Genomic DNA, 24805 nt, shown 5'->3' with positions numbered 1-24805 from the left:
TCATTTATGATTTTTTTAGAAACCCAAACTAATTTATATAAGCCATAATTTTTAAATGAATATTTATAAGTATAATGACTACATCTACTATAAAAATTATATTTAATTTTAGGAAAATATATAATATGGGTCATTTGATAAAAGTAGTTAGCTTTTGTTGAGTGTCACTCACAAGATTTTATCCTTTCTACGTACATAACATTTATTAGCAAGAATCATATTTAATGATTTACTATCAATTTTAATTTTTTTTAAAGTTTATTATAATGATAAAATTTTCTTTTTGTATGAATCTAACTCTTCATATTTAATACTAGAGAGAGAAATATATTACTTTTTTAAAAATTTAAATTTTATACCAACTAATTTAAATTCATCATATAAATCATTGAATGCATTAAGTAATTCATTGTAAGTTAAAGACATTTTAGGTGGGTTACATACTTCGTTGTCGAAAGCCATCAAAGTGTAGGTCACCATCTTACCTTTATTGGTTTGCTTTTTATCTTATGATGCACTTGATTCGTCCCAAGTCACATTGAGTGCTTTTTTTTTTTTGTACTAGTATATTCTTCTTTAGTTGTAAATATTTACTTTTGAAGTGTCCTAGTTTTTTATATTCATAGCAAGTTACTGTATCCTTTTTAAGTTTATTTTTATTCTTAAATTCTTGTTTTATGAATTTTTTAAAATTTCTTGTCAAAAGTTTCAAATCATTATCATCACTTAGCTTTTGCTCGAGTGGTTTTCTTTTGTTCTAAGTGTAATATCCTTTTTGTTCTTTGAAATATTGTTCTCATGCACATCATGTGCCTTACAAGTCATTTCATAGGTAATTAATGATCGTATGAGTTCTTCAAGAGGAAAATTATTTAAATCTTTTGTTTCTTGAATAATAGTTATCTTTGGATCCTAATTTTTAGGAAGAGATTGTAAAATTTTATTAACAAATTTAAGATTAGTAAAACATTTACCAAGAGCTTTTAAACCATTGATAACATCTATAAAATGGGTGTACATGTCACCAATGGTTTCGCTTGACTTCATTCAAAATAATTCAAAACTATGTATCAGAAGATTAATCTTAGATTCTTTTACTCTACTTATGCTTTCATGAGTAACTTCAACTATGTACAACTTCAACTGTGTGCCAAATATTGTGTGCAGTTTCATAAATCGAAATATGATTAAACTCATTTTTATCTAAAGCACAAAAAAAAACATCCATAGCTTTAGAATTTAACAAAAACGTTTTCTTTTTAAAATCATTCCATTCATTCATTGGTTTAGAGAGTTTTTGAAAACCATGATATTCCATAAATTAAAGTCCACAAAAAATAAGAAAATTTTTATTTATGTTTTCCAACACGAGTAGTTCATCCCATTAAACATAAAAGGACAAGTGATAAAGTTACTCTCTCGATTGCTAATAAAAACCATTTAATCTCTCTTGGGTGTTAAATCAACTAAGAGAATTTGACTATGATAGTTATGATCGTAAAGGCACTAAGAGAGTCGAGAGTGAATTAGTACTTTTAAAATATTAAATTGATTTGAAAACTCTTTCGATCAAACCTATATAAAAAGTACGTTTAACTTAAAACATGCATAAGATTAGTGAGCAAGTTGTTAGGACCAAAATAAACACTAATGGGGGGTGGGGGTGGTGAATTAATGCTTATGTAAAAAGTATATCGATTTGAAAACTTATTCAACGTAGAAAATTCATTTCGATAAAGCCCATATCAGAAAGTGTTTAAGTTTGACCGAGAGTAAATGTAAAGTGAAGTGAGCAACTAAGTAAGCAATAAAAATAAGCAGCATAGGAAAAAAGCATATTACAGTGGTTTGATCGTCATGACTTGCATATACTCTCGATTCCTCTTCACTCAAGGCCAATAGCTTCCATTACCGATCTTCTTTCCAATGGGCAAAGATCAACTATCATTACAACTCTTTCTCCTTTTCACAGGAGAAAACCTTTACACCCCTCTATTATAAGTATTCTCTCACACTCTCCCTTAGAACAACCTTTAAGCATATGGAGGTGGGAACTCAACTTTGTAACATGGTTTGCAACCTTAGAATCACAGAATTTTGGTTTTACTTTTTGTGCTCTTTTATGCAGGAAAGAGTGTGGTATTTATAGGCCCTAATGGCTTTAAATTTAGAGCCAAAACAATCTCATCCCGAATTTTCAAGGTACTGATGGTAGCATCGCTTGCCAGACTAACAACTGGCGATACCATCGCCTGTCATTCTGACACCGGGTGATACCACTATCCACTCTGACACTAACATTAGGCGGTATCACTACCCAATTTGACGGTACTACCGCCTGACATAATTTAAGAGACTATGTTTATGTAGTACCATTGCCCAATCTAGGTGATACCACCGCTAGACTCTACTATAGGTCACTGAATGGGCCAAATAACAGGCCCCATTCAGCCTTGATTCAAGCCCAATTGGCCTCTAATTAGACCTAAAATTAACTCAATTAGACCTAACTAACTCGATCTAGACACACGTTTACAAGCATGAATCTTATATTGTCCGACATGTCATTGATTCGTCCAATCCTTCGACATATAGTTCTCTCTTTCGGTGCATTGCCCAATCAGCATGTTGACTCCTGTAACTTCCAATCTCTTTGGTGCAATGTCCGATCCTTCGATCTGATGCCTAAACTTATGGCACGAAGTCTTTCCAGCACATTGACCATTCCTCCGACCTGACATCCAGTCTTCTAACATGTTCTACTCCGACCCAACGTTTGATTCTTCCTATTTAATCGAATTGCCTTTCCTTGATCAAGGTTAGTCTTGCATTACTAAAACACACATTAGATCTTAACTTCATCAATTGATTTTATCATCAAAATCTGAGATTCAACATAAATAAATCAGTTTGTAATAGGAATGAAAAACATAAGGGAAAATACAAACCAAATTTATAGTGGTTTGATCATTGCGATATACATTCACTCCCAATTCCTCTTCTGTCAAGGCCATCGGCTTTCACTAACGATCTTCTTTTAAAAGGCGAAGATCAACTATCCTTATTACAACTCTTTCTCTTTTTCATAGGCTTAAAAGAGAACCTTCACACTTCTATTTTATAATTAGACCTCACTCGTTTTTTAGAAGACTTCTAGGAGGAAGAGACTTAATAACTCAAGAGAGAATACAACTCTTTTTTCCTCAATAATTCTTTCTCATTTTTACTCTTTTTCTTGCTATCTCAAGCATGAAGAAGTAGGGTATTTATAGACCCCAAATGACTTCAAAAATAGAGCCAAAAATTTAATCCCTGGTTTTTGAAGGTATCGATAGTATCATCGCCTACACTGGGTGGTACCACTGCCTGCCACTCTGTGCACTATTAGTACCATCGCCAAGTCTTCCAGAAAACATACACTTCATATGTTCTAGCTCATAGGCGGTTCCACCACCTGGTCTGGTGGTACCATTACGTGACCCAACTATTGGTCATTGAATGGGCATTCCAATAGGCCCAAATCAACCTTGATTCATGCCCAATAGGTCTCTAATTGAGTTGACATAGTTATACCAAAAACTAACTCAGTTATAACTTAAACTATTTCGATCAAAATACACATGATTACAAGCATGAATCCTATGTTATCCAGCATGCCATTGGTTCATCCGACGCTTTGTCTGATCTTTTGGCACATCGTTCTCTCTTTCGACGTATTGCCCGATCTATTAGTATGTTGACCTCTCGTAACATCTGATTTTCTTGGTATAATGTTCGATCCTTTTGACTCGATGCCCGAACTCACAACATGAAGTCTATCTTCTAGCATGTCGACCAATCCTCTAGTTCGACGTTCAATCTCTAACATGCTCTATTTTGGCCCAACATTTGATTTTTCTTGCTTTAATTAATTTGTCTCTCTAATCGGAGTTAGTCTTACATCACTTAAACTCTTGTTAGATCATAACTTCATCAATTGATTTCATTATCAAAATCTAAGATTCAACAACTCGATCAAGAGAGACCCTTCACGGTGGAATAAGTGCTCGGGTTGCATAGCTTGGAATAGAAAACCTACCATAATGGATTGCACTTGCCTAAAGGCACTATGGAGAAAATGATAAAGAATATTTTGGTACCACCCTTACGGTAGCAATTGACGTGGTACCTTGAAGTCGATGTGACACCTGCATACAATATGACTTCGAAGTGACATAACATACTTGATAGTGATGCACAGTCGTAATCGCACCACCCAGGATCATACAAGATGGTACCATATTGTGCAGAACCTACGGGTCAACTTTCGCCATTCGAAACATACAAATCGATTATCCGAAGTATCGACGACCATTAACAACCTACGTTCGATCCATCACTTGACCAGAACCATAGGGATCGGTTCTCGAATACTTCAAAAAAAAAAAAGATTTGAGCTTAACAGGGATTGAGTAAAATTTTTTTCTCCCAACATTGACTGACCTGTCGTGCAAAGAAGAGACAATCGAAGCCCTACTTTAGGTCAACTTAGGAGACGCTAGCCCCTTCTCGACCTTGTCCTCTCATTCTTTACTTAGAAACCCGCATGACGTCCTTATATTATCAGAATCGAAGTTAATCGTACCAACTCACTGGACACGGTGTAAAGGACCACAATACTGTCACAGGTGGAAGAGCGCACCTCTCTCTCTCTCTCTCTCTCTCAAAGTTGATTATATACAAACCAAAGAAATTAGGTGTAAGGAAAGTTTGAGTTGACGGAGGATTACTAATTGGTTCAAGATTTTGGTTCTTATCCGTAACCTACGAACCCAACTCTTGGTTTGGCATCTTTATGAAGTACATGACAATGTAATGCATCTTCAAATACAAGTTTTAATTCCTCCACCTCTCTCTTCTTCTCTGTTATTTCTCCTCTCTAGCAGTTTGAAGCATTACCATCCTTCCGAAAAATTTTCGGATATCAAACCCTAGATAGCTATCTTCCTGCACTCCTTTGTAGGGCAATTTTTGTTGGATTCCTTGATGCTTTTCTTTTCTGTACGTGTGTTCCTCTTTGATTCACTCTTTGCAGTACTTGTACACAAGATGAATTGCATGCAAAAATATTTGTGGCCTCCAAAATGCTAAGGAAAAGATGATAACTTAATCAGAATCTTTGGAACTAAATTGCAATGCATTATGCATAATTAAATTTAATAATAATTAATTATGTTCTTTATTAATGTTTGTTCTCTCTTATATGACATTCGTGTGCGAAATCCTTTACACCCCTTGGAATATAGTGTTCTTAATAATTACTGATTCACATTAGTAAGCTTTTTGATCTCACAAGAGTAATAAGAGTAATATTAAAATGATAAAGTCTTGACTACGTGGATCTTTTATCGTTGTTGAGATAGGAAAAAAAAGGTCATATGTTTAGTTAAGTTAAGATTATTTAAATTTTTATTTATAATTTTATATTATTATATTTAGTTAAGTCAAATCATATCATTGAGAGTCCTGCATTTATACTATTATTTGCATGAATTTATAGATAATTTTATGCAAATTAATTAGCTTATATTTTGTTTGCCATAAGTTTATACGCGTACAAAGTTAGCTCGTTCCCACGTATAAATCACAGAAACAAGATAGCTTCATGAAACGAAGCACAAGTCTTATTACACTTGAGCGTTCACTTGAACACGAATACACTACCACACCAAGCACGAGTCACAGTCCGCATGCATCACAAGCGACATGCTTGCTGGGATAACATGCAAAGAGAACAAAGAAAGCTACACCAGAGTAGATGGTTAGGAACAGATACGGCAACAAGAAATGCTTACGAAGATTCACTTGACAGGAAGACTGAGAGACGTTTCTAGGGGCACTGGAAGCCGGCGGGCACGCCATTGCCACAGTAGTTCACGAGCAGGCTGAGGCTGATGGGTATGTTAAGGTTGAGGCCGAGGACGTTGGCCTTGAGGGCGGTGCACAGGCAGAGGGCGGCCTCGGCGTCGGCGAGCCCTCCCAGTAGACTGCAGCAGGGCTCCTTCGGCGGCGTGCCGATCTCGAAGTTGATCAAGCCGCTGAGCACGTTGGCGCAGGCGGCAAACTTGAGGGTGTCGACGGGGCATTTAACACTGGGCGGTGGCGGCCTCACGATCGGTGGCGGCCTCGGGATCGGTGGCGGCCTCCGGATCGGTGGCGGCCTAGGCATAGGGCACAAGCCACGGACGTTGGTGAGAGTGAGGAAGAGGAGGCTGAGCGCGAGGAAGAAGGCGACCGAGGTCGAGAGCATGGTGGCGGCCATGGCCTCACTGTGCCAAGTGTTCCGGGTGGGTGGCTCGGGTGTGGTGTGCAGGCGGTACTTATAAGGCGAGGAAGAGCGTGAGACAACGGCATGTGAGGGTATAGCTGGCAGAGTGCGGACGGCTTTGGAGCACCCCCATGTCGCCTGCTTGGACAAGATCTGGAGGCATTCTTCTTCTACCTGTCATCGGGGGATTCTCTTTACAGATCTGTGTCAACTTCTGCATTAGACTGCAGCAATGAAAGAAACCCATCCGGATAGAAGTCATCAACAGGACCACGCAAGGAGCTTTCGTTGGTTATTTTCATCTCAGATAACATAGATTTTACTGGCAGAGGACATACAAGTCAAAATGTAGAAAGACCAAATAACGGAGTATTAGGTAGCTTCAAGATATTTTAGCATGATCGCCATGGAACATTGAATTGTGCTAATCACAAAGGAGCATTAAGATGAGATAATTGATTTACAAAGAATGTCCGCTTGTTCTCAACTGAATGACAAAATCAAACAACCAAAGAATAAGCAGTTACATATAAGCATACTCTGAATCAGCATCTCCATTGGCACACAAAGTTCACAAGCCATCTGCAGATTTGTGCTACACGTAAGTGCTGTATCTGAAGCAAGTGAATTGAACAGCACATGACACCAACCTGATTGCTGCGTTCTTGCTAGGGTACAACCATCGCATCATTGGGGAACTCACCAAATATGTCCATGCAATCTTCCCATTTGTTCTTCTCCCTTGCTTCCCAGTATCCACCTATGTAATGGAACGTCTCGTGCTCGCTATCCCTTCGAAACCATCTCGGCTTCCACCCGTTCTCCTGCAACTTCCTTGACTGCATGGAAACATAAAATGTACCGTGAATGTTGTGCCAATGTTTTAACACTACACTTAAAACTTCCGGAACTCAACGAACACGGTGCCTATGAACACAATGCATTTTGTACATGAAACCACTTCAACTCTCAGGAACTCGTACATTTATTGTAGGTAAGTTCCAGGCAATTGGCGTTGGGAGTCTTATCAGCAAGCAATTAGTGGAAGAAGGGAAAGCCTTGCAGTCAAAACGTTTTACATAGAATTGGGCCGGAAAAAAAAAAAATCCTCGTAAAGCTGGATGGCATGTCATAAAAGATAACAGTCAAATTCCCAGTAATTGAGAGATTAAGAAACAGCAAAGACTCATTCATATGACTGTATAAGCTTAAGAAAACTATGGAATATTACCATCCGTTGCCTATTCTCCAATCGTAGTTTTTCTGCATTTGCCTTTTCATACTCCCCATTCTCAAGATATCGCTGATCTGGCCGGAGTCTTGAATCAGTAGGTGGAAGTTTTTCCTTAGTCCATGATCAGATACACCCAATCAGCACAAAAGGAAAAGACAAACAGATATTTAACAAGAAAATTGCATGTGATATCTACCGTCAGTTCTGATGTCAGCTCGTTTAGTGTAATAGCGAATGATGTCAAATTGTATCGAGTGGGATCAATTGGAGGTTTATTCCTTTTCCATAACAACGCTGAATTTTCTGTCAAAACAGAGCCCTTGGACTTCAAGATTTTGTCACTCAGCGAGTAGTACATGCTGTGATCCCATTTTCCTAACAAAGTAGCAACTTTTGTTCCCTTAATATCCTCAACAAAGCCTTGCACCTTTGTGGAAGAATGTGGCCCCAGTCACTAGAAGAACTTGATAAGCCTGGATCATATGCAGCAAAATCTCATTCCTTACCTGGCGAGGGTTGCGGTCAAGGAGTGACTGCTCTTTGAACTTCAATTTACAAGAATATTGCTGGTTGCCCAAGATGTTCATTGTACCATGGTGATTGCAGTATACCTTACCGAGGATTAGGTTATAGATGGTTGTTGTGACCTAAACAGGAAACCAGATAACTTATTTGACAGGCCAGTAAAGTATTATTACTTTTCTCATGATGATGAGTAGTTTGCAAAGCTTGTGTAGGATGGCATGAGAAGAGAAACATACAATATTTTAGAGAAAAGTAAATTTCAAAACTTGTGAACATGTTTGACAAGGTAACATGGATCTATATTGTTTACAGAAGAATATGATCTTGAAAATGATTTTGCATCGTGGAACATACCTTGCTCCATTGAAAAATTTCACCATCATCAAATTCCAACGTCAATACACCAACAGGATCTAGTTGTATGGATTGCCCCCAAAATTTACTCCTGAGGTTGCTGTCTCCCCAGAATTTCCAACCTCTGCCTTCACAATGGCAGGCGATGAGCATAGGATGGTGACTAACCTAGTAAGTTTAGTGAGCAACCTCATTTTCAGGCATTTTATCTCTTATAAATAACATCAAATAAAGTCGTACATGGAATTAGGCACACATGTTTGTGTTGGCTAATTTGAAAGATGAAACCAAAACATCAAATGAGGGATGGGATGAAACAATGGTGCATCTTATAAATTAACCAAATTCATAAATAAATAAGCAGGCATAATGTGAACAAGTTAAAAAAGATCTACCAGATGATTTTTATTTAACCCTTGATGTGGGAAAATATCTAGATTTTGTTTCAAGATAAATTTCAATAACATATGAAATTCTGAGAGTTTGAATAGTGATTCCAAAGGCAACACATCCTAATATTCTGAGGGAAACAAAGAATGCCACGTCATGCCCATTTCCATAAGCAAGTAAATGTTGGGTGAATCAAGTTAAGTTTCTTCTAAAATGTAAAGAGATCCAAATTTCAAATACTACTGTTGCTAGATTTTTTTCTTAACAGATGAATATTCACATATAAATGATATAAGACTTTTTTGCCAATTTTTTTATCAAGTAAAAAACTTGCCAAGCACCATATCATGATTCCATACTTGAGTAAAATATTCATGATACCAAATACAACACATGCTAATATGACTGATGGAAGCAAAGAACAACAATGTTGTGTGAATCCAGTAAGTTGCTTGTGAAAAGTTGAAGATCCAAATGTTGCAACACTTCTGCTGCTAGATTTTTTTCTCAGAAGAATATTTGCATACAAGTACATACTCAAAATTTTCATCTACTTTTTTTTTTCTTGAGTAAAATAATTGCTAAACATGCTCCTTCCAAATCAGCAACGGTTCTGGTTCACAAGTCAGAAACAATTAACAGATCTTATACATATTATAAATTAATTGATAGTTCAAAAGAGTAGTTAACATGCAGACACATATGCCCCTGAAACTGTCACAACATAAATTCTAAGTTTTAATCCATTTTGCCTGTACTAGGCAAAAAATGTGATGAGTTAAATCACTACTAAGACCAAGACCAAAACCAGACACTAGGGTGTCAACCATGGGTGAATTGAATTGACCTACATAATGGGGCAGAACTTATCAGGGAGAAATATTTAAATTCCTTCGACTAAGGTATTCAAAATGGATTACTCAACTCCAGCAAGCTCAGTTAGTGCTCCACCCCAACATCTCAATTGTCTGCATACCTTTCCTATGTTGTGTCAGTAACGGACAAGAGAAGACACACCTAAGCAAAGCAGAAGACTCCATCTTGTTGCAAGTCTAAAGTGTTCGCCAGAGAGGAGAATATAGCTTCCTGTCTCACCCACAAGTTTTACCTCAATTCTTTGCCTTAAGCTAAAGATACCATGCTCCACTTATAACATGCCTACACTGTCAGTTAAAGCTAAGGCTAGAGCGACACCAGCAAAGTTGAATAGCACAAAATGTACCAGATTTACAAGATGTAGTATTTGAAGGATGGTGAAATATATAATTGAATTTGCAAACCACAAATTTAGTTAATTGACAACATAGACAAAATAATTCTCCAATGCAAAAAATTCAAAATCTTAAATCTAATCTTCAAAAGAATAGACTGTAGAAGATATTGGTCACATAATCAAAGAGTGATGTTATCAGGACCAGATTTTTGTGATCATTGTGTGCTTCTTAAGATAATAAATTGCAAGACTGCTCTATTTTATGTATTACAGTATTAGAATGTTAAGTAGTTAATAAAAAAAAAAAAAATAGTGTGATGATGAGATGGATGAAGAGGGTTTCTAAGAAAAAGAATAGAATAAGAAACAAGCATTAGTGAATAACTAGAGACCTCACCATAGCTTGGTGTTGTTGGTATCAGAAAGAAAGAAGCCTGGAAATCATTTTCCTGATCATTCAACGGATGTTGATGAAGTTGTGAGCAGAAACCATTGCAATACACAAAGTTAACTCTATGCTTTGGGTTTCTTTTCTTCTACTTTTAATGTGTATACTGTAACATTTTGGGGACACTTTACTCTAGTCGACTGTCTGCAACTCCTTATACTCTTTCTCCTAGACAACTTGAATTTTCTCTTATTTACAAATTAAAAATGTAAACATGAGGGATCCTATTCCACCTTTTTTTTAAGAAAATAGTAATACTACTAACTCACTTACGTAGTTCATGGTATTAAATAATTTCAATGTGTTTATATTTAAATGTATTTCATTGCTACTTGTCTTTTGTATTTTAATTCCATGTTTAATAACGGAGTTAGATATTTAGTAAAATATGAATGTCAAGGAACCTTTTAGCATATAATATTTTTATTTTTATAAAATTTGTCTTCTTTTGCTAATTCTCAAACAATGTCAATCATGCTAATCCAAGCTGACCAATTCTCCAAATCACAATTGTATTCTCGTAAACAATGCTTGTATCCCCTCCAAGTTTGTTAATTTTGCAATCAAGACTATTCATGACTCTAAAAAATAACTGTATATACTCTCATGAATCTTATATGTAATCTATGTTTTCCTTCAAAAAGCTACAAATCAGAAATGCAACAGAGTTACTAGTGGTCCACATTGATAGTTACATGTTGTAAACATAACAAATGAGCTTTTTTTTTTCTTGCATGATTTTAGTTTCTTATGTAGAACTCTGTTGTTAGCCTGGATAATATCTTGATGATTGATAAAACTCATATAATTGATGAAGATATAGTGCTGCATATTAAAGCAACGAGATGAATGCTTGAACTTTACATCATAGTCCCAAAACCTACCTTTTCAGCAAAGAAGCGGACTCCTTTTTCAGGGTAGTCTGCTTCATATGTTTCTCCTAACAAAGGATTGAAAGGTTTGCAAAGACGACCATCACTAGAAGAATATCCAGAGACTGCAAAGGCAGCTACATTCAGAATTCTCATAAGACTGTTCCCCTAAATACAAAAGTTCAGCATAAGAAAAACATGTTAGGTTAATCAAGAACTTTGCAGTTACAAGCCATGTAAATACCATCTTGCCTACAGGTACATACAGGTTAGGATTTTAATCTTTTAAACTTAGTGCAGACAGCACATGTTACAAATCCATTTCAGGATGGAACTCCAATTTTTGTAGTAGAGAATCATTATCAGTTTTTATTTACTCAGGAAAAAGAACAAACATAACAAATGGTACATTTCCCATAATCATTTATCTTATGTACATGGACTTCACAAACTAAGACCAAAAAAGCATATATTACTTATATCACAGATATCACATATTGCAAATGTGTAGTTTACACATCTGAATCAGGTATTGATTTAACATTAGTATATGCGTTTGGTGAATTTTCTTTGAGGCCTAATCATCATTTTTTAACTTGAGGCTGTACACCTACTTCTGGTTTCATATTTGGTAGTGTCATTTCTAGTTAACCTTAGCAATATACCTTTTCATTCTGGAATCCCCAATCCCTTATGTTCCAAATATTCAACCATTAATATTCTTTCTCTATGAGATGCTATAGTAGGTTATTTTATATTTCTGATCCTTCAATCTCATCATCATGCACAGTGCTAAACAATTGCTTGACTATTACAGGTGATCAGCTCACAAGGACAAACAATTTTGTAGATCAGCTGTTCCCTTGCAGGCACATCTTATTAGATGTGAGAATATCTTGATGGTTTTAATCCCAGGTTAAATTTCAATACTCCAAATTTCATTTAGCATGGAAGCTTACATGCACACAAAATTCTCTATCAAGTTCTACTTAGTTGGTTTTATGTTTTATTCCTCTTCTGATACTTGTCCTCAAAGGTCTCTTATTAGCAGATACACAAATGACTTCAAACTCCAGGCAAAAAAAAGAACTAGATCAGACAATTTTTAGTGAGCTTTACTTGAGCAGTGCTTTTACATGTTATCCTGCATTGATTGGGTTTCCTCAGAAGCCTCTATGCTACCAGAAAAGCAAAAGGCCAAAAACTTTAAACCCCAGAAAATGTCTAGATTGATCTTTCTAAAGATCATAGAAAATTTATCACATTTCACAAGTTAAATTATCATGGTTTCACTTACCAAGGGTCATGTAACAACATGCTGTTAGACGAACCATGGATAGACTAACTAGCATGATGATGCAGTATATTCACTTTAATCTTTTGGCAGTAAACTAACCAGAAGCTTGAGGCTGAACTTAGAGATGGCCTTGTAAAAAGACAAACACTACAGAGTGTAGAGAATAAATTCCAAATTTTCTCCAACAAATACTTGATACTACGCAAGGGAACAAGGTGCTAGTATTGAAAAAGATCTTTATTTTCAGATCTTATAACATGTCTAACAAGGATCCTTAAAACTGCACCATTAAAAGCTTCACTAGATCTAGCAACCTCGTGTATGAAAACATCAGCTCATCTGCAACTGCTAGCAAGACTGCAATATTTTGAGCCGCTGGATGGAAAATTTTGAAATTCTAGATCAAAAGAACTAGATTTATCAACAATACATAAGAGCAAATCTTATAATGTAAAGAATACATGAATTGTCATTCCAACAGCAATTCTGTTCAAGAAAACTTCACCAACAAAAGTCTTTGTCAAAGACTACTACTAATATGTTTCAATTGGGAAACTTTTGTGATGTAAAGAACAGTATTAATATGACCCTCCGAAGAACTATATTAATGATCTATCTGAAATAATCATTACAATGAAAAAACAAGCCATAATGTTCAAATCCTTTGGGAATGCATTTATTACCATATTGATCTCTGTTGAAGACAATATCTTTGATCAAACTAACAGCTATCAAATTACTTTTTTAATTCCAATAAAGTCTCCTTAGATCATCTTCTAGCTATCCTTGCACCATTAATCCTAATTAATACATCTTATTCAGTAAGCTCATCTATAAGTCTTCCTTGGGCATAACATGTTAAACAAATTTACTTTATCCTCAATCTAATTTTTCACTATTTACTCTATGCTTATAATAATCCCATGCATCCTCCTCCTCGGCAACATTAACTTACTTTATATTGTTTTGTTAACAACCGATATTCTGATATTTAATCATCACTAGCCCTCCACCTATGACCTATCTACTATAATTTTCTTTGGAACCTGAAGGACATACTATGATCACACATTTGTTTTAATTATACCCTTTATTTTTCTCATGTCCTGTCTAATGTCGCATTTTATATTTTCGGTCATAATCCTACCAAATACAAAGTTGATACTGAGAAATTATTCTTCTTAGAAATTCAAATCTGCAAAAAAATATTCTAGTGAAAAGTCCAAAAGCAAACAATAAAAATGAAGAAATAAGAGTTATAAGAATTTGCAATATCAAAACCATTTTTCACCCGTCAACAAAGACACTGATAAAGTTCGGTATAGAGTTTTCTGCACCTACCACATTTTTGTTCAAGAAAGGTAAAGTAGCAGAACTTTTCCATATATATCTTTGATAAAAGATAAAACAATCTAAATAAATGAAAGAATTCATGGATGGATTTGCTTATTTCTCTTATATTATTGAAATATATATAAAAATCCAGAAACACAAAAACTTCATTCCAAGGACAGGTGGATGTAATGCACTACCTTTTTCCCATATTCATATGCTTGATCCAATAGATATGAGTACTCCAAGTCTTCAAAGCATTTCTGAAGTGAAGACAACGGTTCATTAAAGTAAACAGGAAGGCATACTCTTGTAAGATCCTTTCCAACATTATCTTTGATCATTGACCAAAGGCTAACACTTTTCTCCTTCTCAATAGGGTCCGGTAATTTCTTCCGCCACCTAATATGTAGCAGCATGTTCTGATATTCAAGCTGTGACTCAACATCCATTATCTTTGAATCAAAATGGTTATACTCCATTACAGAAATCCTATCAAAATCATTTGAGGCTGTTACTTTAGAAGCACAGGTAATTGCAGAATCACCAAAGCACTCATTTGTGTCAAAAAAGGAAAGCTCATCTTCATCCGACAATTCATCAAGCTCTTGCTTTTCAACATCATCAGATGATTCAGTGGTACTGTACTCTGATCAGAATAGACAGATATGAGGAAGGAAAACAGAAATTTAAAATATACTTTTATGACAACAAAAGTTCAAGTATGGTATAAAATGAAAAACCACAACTACTTCAATTTATTTTGATAATTATTATTAAATTGATAGAGTTAAACACATTATCTTAATTTTCAGTTTCTAAATCCAAATAATTAATGTTATAATTATTCCATCAGATTCTAGATAAATGACAGTTAATTCCTAATTTACCCAATTGTTTTTTTAATTAAGCACCATTAGCTCTTCAAACATATTTGACCAAATAATGAATGACTTAACTAGAAATGTGACACGGAAGGATCATATGATTAAAGAAGTTGTCAGCAATACAAATCTAAATCATTTTTCCTATAGTATATGCAACCAATTAAAGTAAGTTGCATAATGATTGGAAGTTATTATGAGAAAGATTATATGCTAGAGAAGTATAAAAGCAACCATACATATGCTGCTTGATATTGTAATGGTGTCATCTGCATGTCTAGTAATAGTCAAAGCTGAGAGAGAGAGAGAGAGAGAGAGAGAGAGAGAGAGAGAGAAAGAGAGAGAGAGAGAGTTGGAACTTATCAGAGTAGCACCACTTTGTCCACAAGAACTGAAAGAACAGTGCCACTAGTACCAGTTAGCTTTGTTGCTACACTCTAATAAGTTAACTTAAGCCAACAATGGATCCAAGAAAATAGGAAATAAAAAAGAAAAGGTCAAATTGTGTGCTCCCAAAAAGTTTAATCTAGTAGAAAAAGGGGCCCAAATTCCACATAATCACATATAATGCCAACATACCTACCACCCTCCAACACGAAAGATGGATGAAAAAGAGAACATGTTCAAGGTGATTAAGGGTTAAAGTATTAATGGGCTTCGCACATGAATTCAAGTGAAATATGATGGTTCGAGTCAACTAAAGGCTGATGGACTTTGCGACAGACCCATGTAAGCAGAAAGATTAAATAAAAAAGGGGAGAAAACAGATGCAGGTCTCAGATACTTAACCTACTTTGACATCAGCATGAGATGACTTTTTTCTATTGTTCTTCCCAAAAGTTTCAGCTAGTAAGAAACCTCCCAAAATTACACATAATCTAAAACATGACCAAAACAAAATAAAAAAGAAAAACAAGAGTACTGGTTGAAAGAAGCATATGTTGTTGTCCTATTTCTTGGATTGACATGGACAAAAACTAGAGTGGTAAGTACCATTATATTTTTCATGCCCAGAACTGGAGTAGTCATACTTAGTTAACTGCAATTGGCCTTCACTAGTTGCCAGATCTTCTACATCAATTTCCTGCATATGTATATAAAGATCCTTAGAAACAATATATTCAGAAACAAACCATTTCCTCAAACCAATGAGAAAAAAAGAAAATTTGTTGTGTAACCATGGCAGAGTTAGATTATCCTCTATACCCCTCCAAAGCTCAAAAGAACATGTATAACCTTACAAATACTGTTAACATACCATATACACTCTCCAACATGAATCCCATTAGTATGCTGTCAGCTATGCATTAAAACTCACTATTGTACCCAGGATTTGCAGTACCAACCCGTACCACTCGGTATGGGTGGTATATATTGGTCCGACAGGGGACCAGTACGTGAATCACCCTTTACCAGGTGGTACCATAACTTAATCTTGTATCGAGTGATACAGGGTCTGTACCTGGCGGTAACGATCGAAATCTGACAATTCCCGACCTGTACCAATCGGTAATGATTGGATTTTGATTGTTACAAATCAAGTGTTGAGATCGCTCTATTTCAAATAGTTAAATTGACCATTTGAACCTAGGGAAGGGTTTTTAAACCTTTTCCTCTCTCTTTTTCAACTCATATCATTTTCTCAATCTCTTCAACTCCCTCATACTCATTCTCACTCACATCTAACAATTTAAATTATTTCTTTGAATATAATTAAATATTAATCGAATGACGGTTCAGAACGTACCACAAAGCTACTCCTCAAAGCTCGTAAAAAATGTGTCACTATTCTTTCGTAATTTAGATTATTTTCGCTAAAATTATACTAAATTTATATTTATTTCCAACTTAAAAATCCTAATCTAACTTTTTTTTATTTTCCAGATATTTTTGGGGCTATATTTTATTTTTTTTGGCATATGATCTGTATGCCCTAGTGTATCGTCGGTATGCCTTGGTACATACCATACCGACCATTGGTCGGTACACTAGCATAGATCGAAATTGTAAACCTTGATTGTACCTTCTATTTAAAATACTGTAAAAAATTTCAAATGGTTTCAATCATCTCTACTAAAGCAAGCATGTCATGGCTCTCCATCATGTTGGCATAAACATATTACCAAGCAACATAACTTTGATATAGTGATGATATGGCAAATGCATGACCACGATGGACAAAGCTCAACCTCTCATGTGCCATGTGGATGCTCCATCATCATCACATAGCGGCCATGCAATCTATATTGGGCTTCCACATTACCACCAACATGGGCACAATTTCCATGAAGCCAACACAATTATCATACTATTTTGTTGTTTGCATGATGACAATTTGGCCTTTTTCCATGTATGATTTACTTAACCAGACAGTTCGATTTATCTCAGGTTGACTGACAGTAACTAAAGACAAACATAAAGGTAACTGGAAAAATGCATAAAAATTAGAGCATAAATTATCGGTTGCTCTCCATGACATTAAAGGAAGACCACAACATCTGAACAATTAGCTAGTATACCTTTCTTTTTAGCAGTTTCAGCAAATTCTCACAAAGGTCTACCTTCCATGAATCTGCTCATTTTTAATAGACAAGCTAACTGGAGAAATAATAACTAGCACGGGGAACAATATTAATCACCAAGGCACAAAAGAGTCAAAGGACAAATAGAACATGACCCACATGCCTGTACAGTAATCTCAAAAGCGAAAATAAAGATCTAGTGACTGGACTATACAAGAAAGCAGTCATTGCAGTTTCGCCCACTTAGCTCATACCAACTGGTAGTTACTGGTCCAAGCCTGAATTGAGACGTGGACCACCCCAATTTTGGGCAATCCAATCCGGTCAATTGAAAAAAAAAAAAGTATATCTGCTTCGATTCACGAGCTCTTCTCTGAGCCATCACTACTACCTGAAATCACAACCTGCCGCTGCTACCTCCCTTCTGCCCAACGTGCACCGCTGACCTCGGGTTCACTTTCTCCTCTTCTCCTCCTCTTACTCCACCGCCTCCTCTTCTTCCCTCGTCTTCCACCTCTTCCTCCATCGCCTCCTGTTCATCCTCCTTTTACTCCATTGCCTTCTCTTCATCCACTTTCCTCCTCTTCTTCCTTCCTCTTCTGTCTCTTCCTCCATCACCTCCTGTTCTTCCTCCTTTTACTCCACTTACCTCCTCTTCTTCTTTCCTCTGCCTCCACCATCTTCCCCCTTCCTCCTCTTCGTTCACCTCATTCTCGTCTTCCTTCTGTTTCACACTTCTTCTTCTTTCTTTTTGGTACATACCAGTGTACTAAGTACTGACAGTATGTATTGGTCCGACCAATACAGTACCCAAATACAAATTTACAATCCTTTCAAGAAAGTATTGAATTTTCTATGGAGGCAACTATAAAAGAGCAAACTATAACTTCAAAGAAATGTAATTACTTTACCTCACTTTGCATGATAATAAGCATACTTTACCTTCCTTTTTGGTACATACCGGTGTACTAAGTACTGACAGTATGTACTCATCCAACCGAGACAGTACCCAAATACAAAATTCCAATCCTTTCAAGAAATTATTGAATTTTCTATGGCATAGGCAACTATAAAAGAGCAAACTATAACTTCAAAGAAATGTAATTACTTTACCATACTTTGCATGATAATAAGCATATTAGACCATCCAGACCTTTAGGACATGGTAAGAGATAAGGTTCAATTTGCAAAGCTAGAGCATCATAAGGAACCATGCACCTAAAGTTAATGGACATATAGTCATTTATGACATATTCAGGCATCAAATAGTGTAATCAATGTCATCGAAATAAAAACCAGAGGGTGAATTGTGTCAAGGTAAGATTATTCCTTTACAATCTAGGGTTAAGAAAGCTACAATCTTTGACCCTCTGGTTTGTTTGCGAAGGTAAAGCTACAATCTTTGACCCTCCATATATCCTGCATAGGCAGGAGCCTCGTGCATGGCTGGCCTTTTCTCATCTAAACAATCTAAAAAGACAGGCTTGAAAATTAAATTTTAATGATTGAATACAATTATGTCATTGGAATGTTATACCCACAACAAAGAACAGTCTGATCTGGACTCTTCAGAATTTTTTTTTAATCCAAGCAAGTTTAATGATCTGCAATCATCGAAGTAAAACAGCAACAAAAAGCATATAACATCAATATAGACTGAATGACTACAGTAAACTAGCAAAAACAAAAAATATCATGTCAGTCTAAGATATCAAAATAAACAGCGATGCCTTAGTTTAATTTATGCAAGGAGTACCTCCAGCTGTTGATGAAATGTACTAATAGAGTTGAAGTGCTCTTCATATCGAAGCTTCAGTTGTCTGTGGTACTCGGAAAACTCTGAATTCATAATCCGCTCGCAGTCCTCGATGAGTGACTTATCTAATCCTTCAGCTTGCATTCGATCTCTAAGCTTTTCAGTTGAAATCGATACATCATTCTGCATGAAAGATATTCCTCTATATATTGAAGTTTCTTTTGTTGCTAAAATCAAAGCCTGAATCCAGGCCACACGATCTATGCTCAAATCAGTCCTCAAGTGAAGTGTCTTTGTTGGACAGAATATATAGAATCTTCTGTCATCTGTCTTACTTTCACGAAATGATGAAATCTGAGATAAGTTCGAAAGAATTTAAGTAGAACCCAAACAAAATTTGCTTATATCAAAGCAGTATGCTGCTTTAAGACACTCTATCAGCAGCAAGTTACATTAGCTATTCATTTCATGCATGCTTCTGGGACACATGAAGCATGTTATTGCATCCCAAAAATCCTAATAAACAGAGATTATAATAAAAAAATTGCTCAGAAGTCTTTAAATGACTGCATAAAGATAATGTATATCTCATAGAGATTATAATGTACATAAATTGATAGAATATGGTCAAGTAGAGTGAACACTCTCTAAGACACTTTGTTCTGGACAATGTATTATAACAAAATACAAATTATACTACAATGGATCAGTATGATGCACGCATATCATGATTCCGAGAGAGTAATTACTTTTGCATTGATATTAAAGTAGTGCAATTGTATTGGACCAAATTTAAACTCAACAGGATTATTAGTGCTACAAGTGTTAGTTATCCTTCTCACTCATGATTTAGGTACCACATATAGATGATATCGAGAACACATATAGGAAGCATAAAGACAACTGACTATTATATATGTGCAGTGTGCCAACAATCCTGTCTAACACATACAGAGTTACTCAGTTAACCTGATTATTTAAACTGTTCACTTCATGGATAGTACAAAATGCATGGAAGGTTGCCATACTGCATTGGCCCCCCAAAAAAATGCTAAACTACACCACCAAGAAGACAGCAATTAGTGTTTCCCCAGAAGAGAACTTTAATCATCCAAAGTTATTGACATTAATAGATATCTTTGGCATCTTTGGCTGCATTCTATCTCCAAAAGCTGTAAAGGAAAATATAATCATACAAAGTACTCTTGCACTTTTACTATTAAGGGGAATTCACACCAGATATTTCCAAAAGACAGTAAAAGAGTTGAAAGTTATAATATTTTTACATTTAAGAGAACCATCCTAACCACTATGTTAAAATATACTTGCAACAACTAAGTAGAAGATATAATGGAACTAGTGTCTTTGCTGCCCAAGGACTATCCATCCACCCAGACACTTTAATGGTCAACCCACCTCTTAATACCCATTTAAATGCAAGGCCTAGGCTGCTGCATGTGACAACATCATCTAGTTGTCCAATTGACACTCATTTATTACTTCAAGACGAAAGAGAATGAACTTGTAGCCTAATCCCTTAGGTCCAAAGATATATTTTTAAGCAAATTGATCTCAAGAGATACTAGTATAGTATATACCTGAAACATAATCACAAATGAAATCTCATCCTACGACTTGGTGCACTTTCTTGTCTATCACAGTACACGCATCTCTAGCTTCCAAAAAGAGTTACCTAGTCAACTTGAAAGTTATGACTCTTTCTTATGCAGCAACCAGTGCTGGACAGGATGCACAAGGCGCCAAATAAGCTCCATAAGGGTGAGAAGTGCACAAGAAGCAACCAATGGGCACACAAAGTGTCATCAGAGTGATGGAACCCTCAACCTCAAGAAACAGGTGCATTACCATCCAAATAAAATGATAGTGACAGGAAAGTAATGACTAAAACGTGCAAAAGTGCATAGTACCAAAATTTAGATTTATGCGTCTATTTAATAAAATAACAAGATAAAAGTTGAATTTCATTTCAGCCTTCCAGTTGGACTGATCAAGCAAGTTAATGTCACTAAAGATTTCTGCATGAAGATCATAGAAGTTCTAGCCCTTGGACCAGCACTTGCAAACACTAGTATTTCTAGTTACAGAACACAAGGACTCAAACTTTATCACTTAAGTCCTCCCAACACACGATCTCCTGTCATAGGCTGCCACCATATCTCCTTCTGGTATGGAGCTGCAAATAAGTTAACGAGCGTAAAAAGTCATCAGCACTTTACAGCCTTAACATTGATAGGCCACGCTACAACCACTACCAAACAACTTCACCATAAATACTGGCAAACCCACCCACTGCGACCAAGTCTTGAGATCCATAAATCTAGCACCAACAGGTGCCAGCTACCATAGGTGAAAGTATTCAGATATTCCTACCATTTTTTGCGAAGAAAAATGTGATGGTCCGAAGCATAAGGAACAAAATAAATAAAAGAAAAATTCGATCTACTCGGCTCCTGCGTCGTCATCAGAGTGTATATATATATATATATATATATATATATATATATATATGGCGCTTCGCCGTTCGCGCCGCGAGTCACAGAAACTCGTTTCCAGAGGTTCCTTCTCCATTCATCACTGTACGCGTTCGCAAACGCTTCTTCACATCAGCAGGAATGCAAATCATTTTAACACGGACGTAACAGGTGAGAAATTTCTCAGTTGCATCACGTCCAAAAGCTAGATTTCTTACCAAAACAGCACAAACAAAGAGGGGAAAGTGCACGACGAAAAGATCTATCGATAGGGAAGAAGCAACCCATTGAATCAACACGAACAGTGAATAGACTTTTCCCACGTCATGTTACATCCTCAACAAGTCAAAGGGCATGGATAAAGCAGAGCTAAGAGAATCATGAAAGGAAGGGGAGAGAAAAAGAGAAAGGAGAAAACAAAGCGGAAGAAGAAGAAGAAGAAGAAGAACGAAGACAACCACGAATAGCGTAGTACAATGGCTTGATTACTTAAAGAACCCGATCGCAGAGGCCAAAACCCTCTCCTCTCTGGGAAGAACAGCAGCTACGGCAGGGGTCACCTTGCCCCTCGACAATTATATTTAGGTACCCCTGCGGCGCCAAAAAAGACCCCGGCCTTGGCCTAAGGAAGGGCAACAGGAACCACCCATCGCCATCACACAGGCAAACAAAACCGCGCTCCTGTTCACGTCCTCCCTCTCCCTCTGTTCCTCCTCCGCCACCGCCTCCTCCCCAAATCCAAATTCCATTACCACCTCCACCATCGACAAACAGGGTTGGGGAGGAAGCGACGCGAGTCTGCCCCGTTCCTTCCCAAATCCAAACCTACCGCTTCCCAGTATTTAGCTTCCCAGGCTTCATCTCAACCGTCCATTTATTTCACTAAATTTATTTTATTTGGATTCAACTGTTTCATCTCAAAGCATTTTTAATTCAAATCGCGAGGTTATCTTGAGCCCAAGTATGATATACGATGCATTAGACATAATCAAGTTCATTCACGCAACCAAAGATTCAGGATCAAATTCCAAACCCCTAGAGCCGGATTTGACTTGGAGAGAGACAGATCACAAACATAAGTGAATAGATTAATAGCAAAATCTCAGATGCTAGGCGTCAAATATACCTCAGATGCAACGTTTTCTTCTCCCTAGAAAAAAAGGTGATCGATCGTTTTCTCGCTTACCTTCAGGTGGACGACGCGCACCGGCTTCCGGGGCTTGCGGCAAGCTGTGGCGGAAGCGGCGGCAGCCTGGGAAAACAGAGCGGCAGTTCTCCCGATGAGGCGGACGCCACCGGAACCCTCGGGCACCAGCGGCGGGTCCCCCCGGCGGATCTTGGAGTAGGAGAGGACGCCGCTCTGGAGGGAGAACCACCGGTACCGCCACCCCTTGCCGATGTTGGTCCACTTGCAGAGGATCCCAGCGACGGCGGCGGACGAGGGGCCCTCGCCCGCGCCGTCGGGGTCGGGCGTCGGGTTGTCCGGCTCCGGCGAACGCGCGCCGAGCCCGGGGCAGTCGATGGAGATGCAGCACAGTGGGTGCGGCATCTCCCGCGCCCGCATCGTGATCGCTGATACCCCCCCCCCGAGGAATTGGGTCCGTGTGGGCTGTTCACCTCACTTCGACGTCCACCACGTTCACACGCCGATCTCGGCGGAGGAGGTGGAAGGGGGAAGAGGGATACGCAGCAGATTTGGTTCTAATCTCTGGGCTTCGTTTTGGGGGGTTATTTATACGGGATTTTTGCGTGATGGAGATGTGCGCGTGCGAAGCAGAGGACGGGGAGGAGCAAGAGAGACGATGGTGATTTTTAAGCGCTTCAAATGTAGGACGTTGCTACTATTACTACGTGTTGATCCCCATGGACCACAAGCCGCAGAAGAAGTGGTGTACAAGCGATGCCACTTTGTACTATGGGTCCAACCATGCAACACCAGCATGACTCACGGTTTTTTCACCCAAAAAAGGACCATAGTATTCATGCTTCGTTTATAGCACGGTTTCAACTCAACAGCGGATAATTATGACGGAAATCGACATATTTACTAGCTTAAATTTACGCAAACACGAATCACTGGCCTCACGAGGAAGAAATAAAAACAGGGTTATTAACGTGGAATTAGATTGATCGATAATTAATTGATTTCTCGATCAATTTAGTTTATTAATTAGACCGTTCAAATCATAAAAAAAGATTAAAATATATTCAACTCTCATATATTATTAATTAAAAATGTTTTAAGGTAACTATGTTTGGGAGAATGGATTCTTTGACATGAGAATAAAATTAGAGGAATGTGATGCAAATCTGGGGGGTAATTGGGGACTCCCAAACACATATAACAACACACACACATGTGTAGCCCAAAATGAATGAATATGACCTGCATCATAAGGGGTTCGGCCCCTCCCCGCATTCAAAGCTTACCGAACACGTGTCTCTCGGAAAATATCTTCCACAGGTAGGTGTTGGGGCTCCTCAACGTGACAAAATTACGTAGCAATTCCGCTTACCATAATAATAATAATAATAATAATAACAGAGATTTCATATGAATTATTATCACATTAAGTACACGTAAACCAAGTAGAAGATTCCTGCAGCGTATGTATAAGTAGGACGTATGATTAGGAGGATGAAGGCACATGTCTGGGTCGTCAACAGGAGTCTTCGGGCCATGCATGCCTAAGGTCATCATCCTTTAATGCCACGAAAGCGACCATCGAGGATAAGCATGATGAGTCCCACAGCAGCGAATGAGAAGTCGAGAAAAGCGGAAAGCAACCACGCTCCCCCCACCGCCAGCATGATTTTTTCCGTCAGTCATTTTCCCGAACAGTTGGGGACTGATCGCACCGCCTCCCGCGCTCGATACATCGAGGAGAACAGCATCACGTTCAGCTAGTTAGGGGTGCTCCTGTGCGAGGTCCCTTGGTGGAGGAACAAGGCGGGCTGGGTGATGATCGCCAGCCCATGTGCCCTTGTCATCGTTTGGCTTCACCCTGAGACCGCCAAGAGAAGCGCCATGGTTGGAGCCGGAGGCCGCCTTGCATGGAGATGGTAGGACCATGTGTTGCAGAGCGGGGAGGGAGGGACGGGGTTCCTTGAGACCAGGGCAAAGGAGGATGTCACACGCTCCCAGACCTCCCACATGAGGTAATCTTGGGAGGAAGTCC

At 37.6% G+C, this 24805-nt stretch overlaps 2 protein-coding genes across 4 annotated transcripts; both read right to left on the bottom strand.

The window, feature by feature from the left end:
• Positions 1–5641: 5641 nt before the first annotated feature.
• Positions 5642–6346, bottom strand: LOC135674354 (14 kDa proline-rich protein DC2.15-like). The gene has a single exon (XM_065184128.1). The coding sequence runs from the start codon at positions 6299–6301 to the stop codon at positions 5870–5872; it is 432 nt and encodes a 143-aa protein (XP_065040200.1). The 5' UTR covers positions 6302–6346; the 3' UTR covers positions 5642–5869.
• Positions 6347–6726: 380 nt separating this feature from the next.
• Positions 6727–23420, bottom strand: LOC135674353 (oxysterol-binding protein-related protein 2A-like). Of its 3 annotated transcripts, none has more exons than XM_065184125.1 (11): positions 22813–23420; positions 19135–19488; positions 15850–15940; positions 14173–14621; positions 11356–11511; positions 8421–8588; positions 8048–8188; positions 7738–7968; positions 7539–7652; positions 6958–7146; positions 6727–6889 (listed from the first exon to the last, which is right to left on the bottom strand). In XM_065184125.1, the coding sequence occupies exons 1-10, from the start codon at positions 23188–23190 to the stop codon at positions 6976–6978; spliced, it is 2253 nt and encodes a 750-aa protein (XP_065040197.1). In that variant the 5' UTR covers positions 23191–23420; the 3' UTR covers positions 6727–6889; positions 6958–6975. The 3 variants fall into 3 exon arrangements, with proteins under 3 accessions (XP_065040197.1, XP_065040198.1, XP_065040199.1); XM_065184126.1 differs by having other exon boundaries at positions 19135–19317; XM_065184127.1 differs by lacking the exon at positions 22813–23420 and adding an exon at positions 22088–22452.
• Between the last annotated feature and the right edge of the window lie 1385 nt (positions 23421–24805).

This window comes from Musa acuminata, chromosome BXJ1-5 (genome assembly GCF_036884655.1).
Source record: "Musa acuminata AAA Group cultivar baxijiao chromosome BXJ1-5, Cavendish_Baxijiao_AAA, whole genome shotgun sequence".
Classification (NCBI taxonomy): domain Eukaryota; kingdom Viridiplantae; phylum Streptophyta; class Magnoliopsida; order Zingiberales; family Musaceae; genus Musa; species Musa acuminata.
The sequence above is the reverse complement of the archived record's forward strand: the minus strand, read 5'-3'. Positions and strand labels throughout refer to the sequence as shown.

What these genes read in the sequence shown, in the direction of transcription:
- LOC135674354 (XM_065184128.1), bottom strand. Translation starts at nt 6,301, where the DNA reads ATGGCCGCCACCATGCTCTCGACCTCGGTCGCCTTCTTCCTCGCGCTC.
- LOC135674353 (XM_065184125.1), bottom strand. Translation starts at nt 23,190, where the DNA reads ATGCGGGCGCGGGAGATGCCGCACCCACTGTGCTGCATCTCCATCGAC. An exon ending in AAATTTTTCAATGGAGCAAG is followed by an intron (nt 8,189 to 8,420) that starts GTATGTTCCACG and finishes TTTCCTGTTTAG; the next exon opens with GTCACAACAACCATCTATAA. An exon ending in AGCTGACATCAGAACTGACG is followed by an intron (nt 7,653 to 7,737) that starts GTAGATATCACA and finishes TCATGGACTAAG; the next exon opens with GAAAAACTTCCACCTACTGA.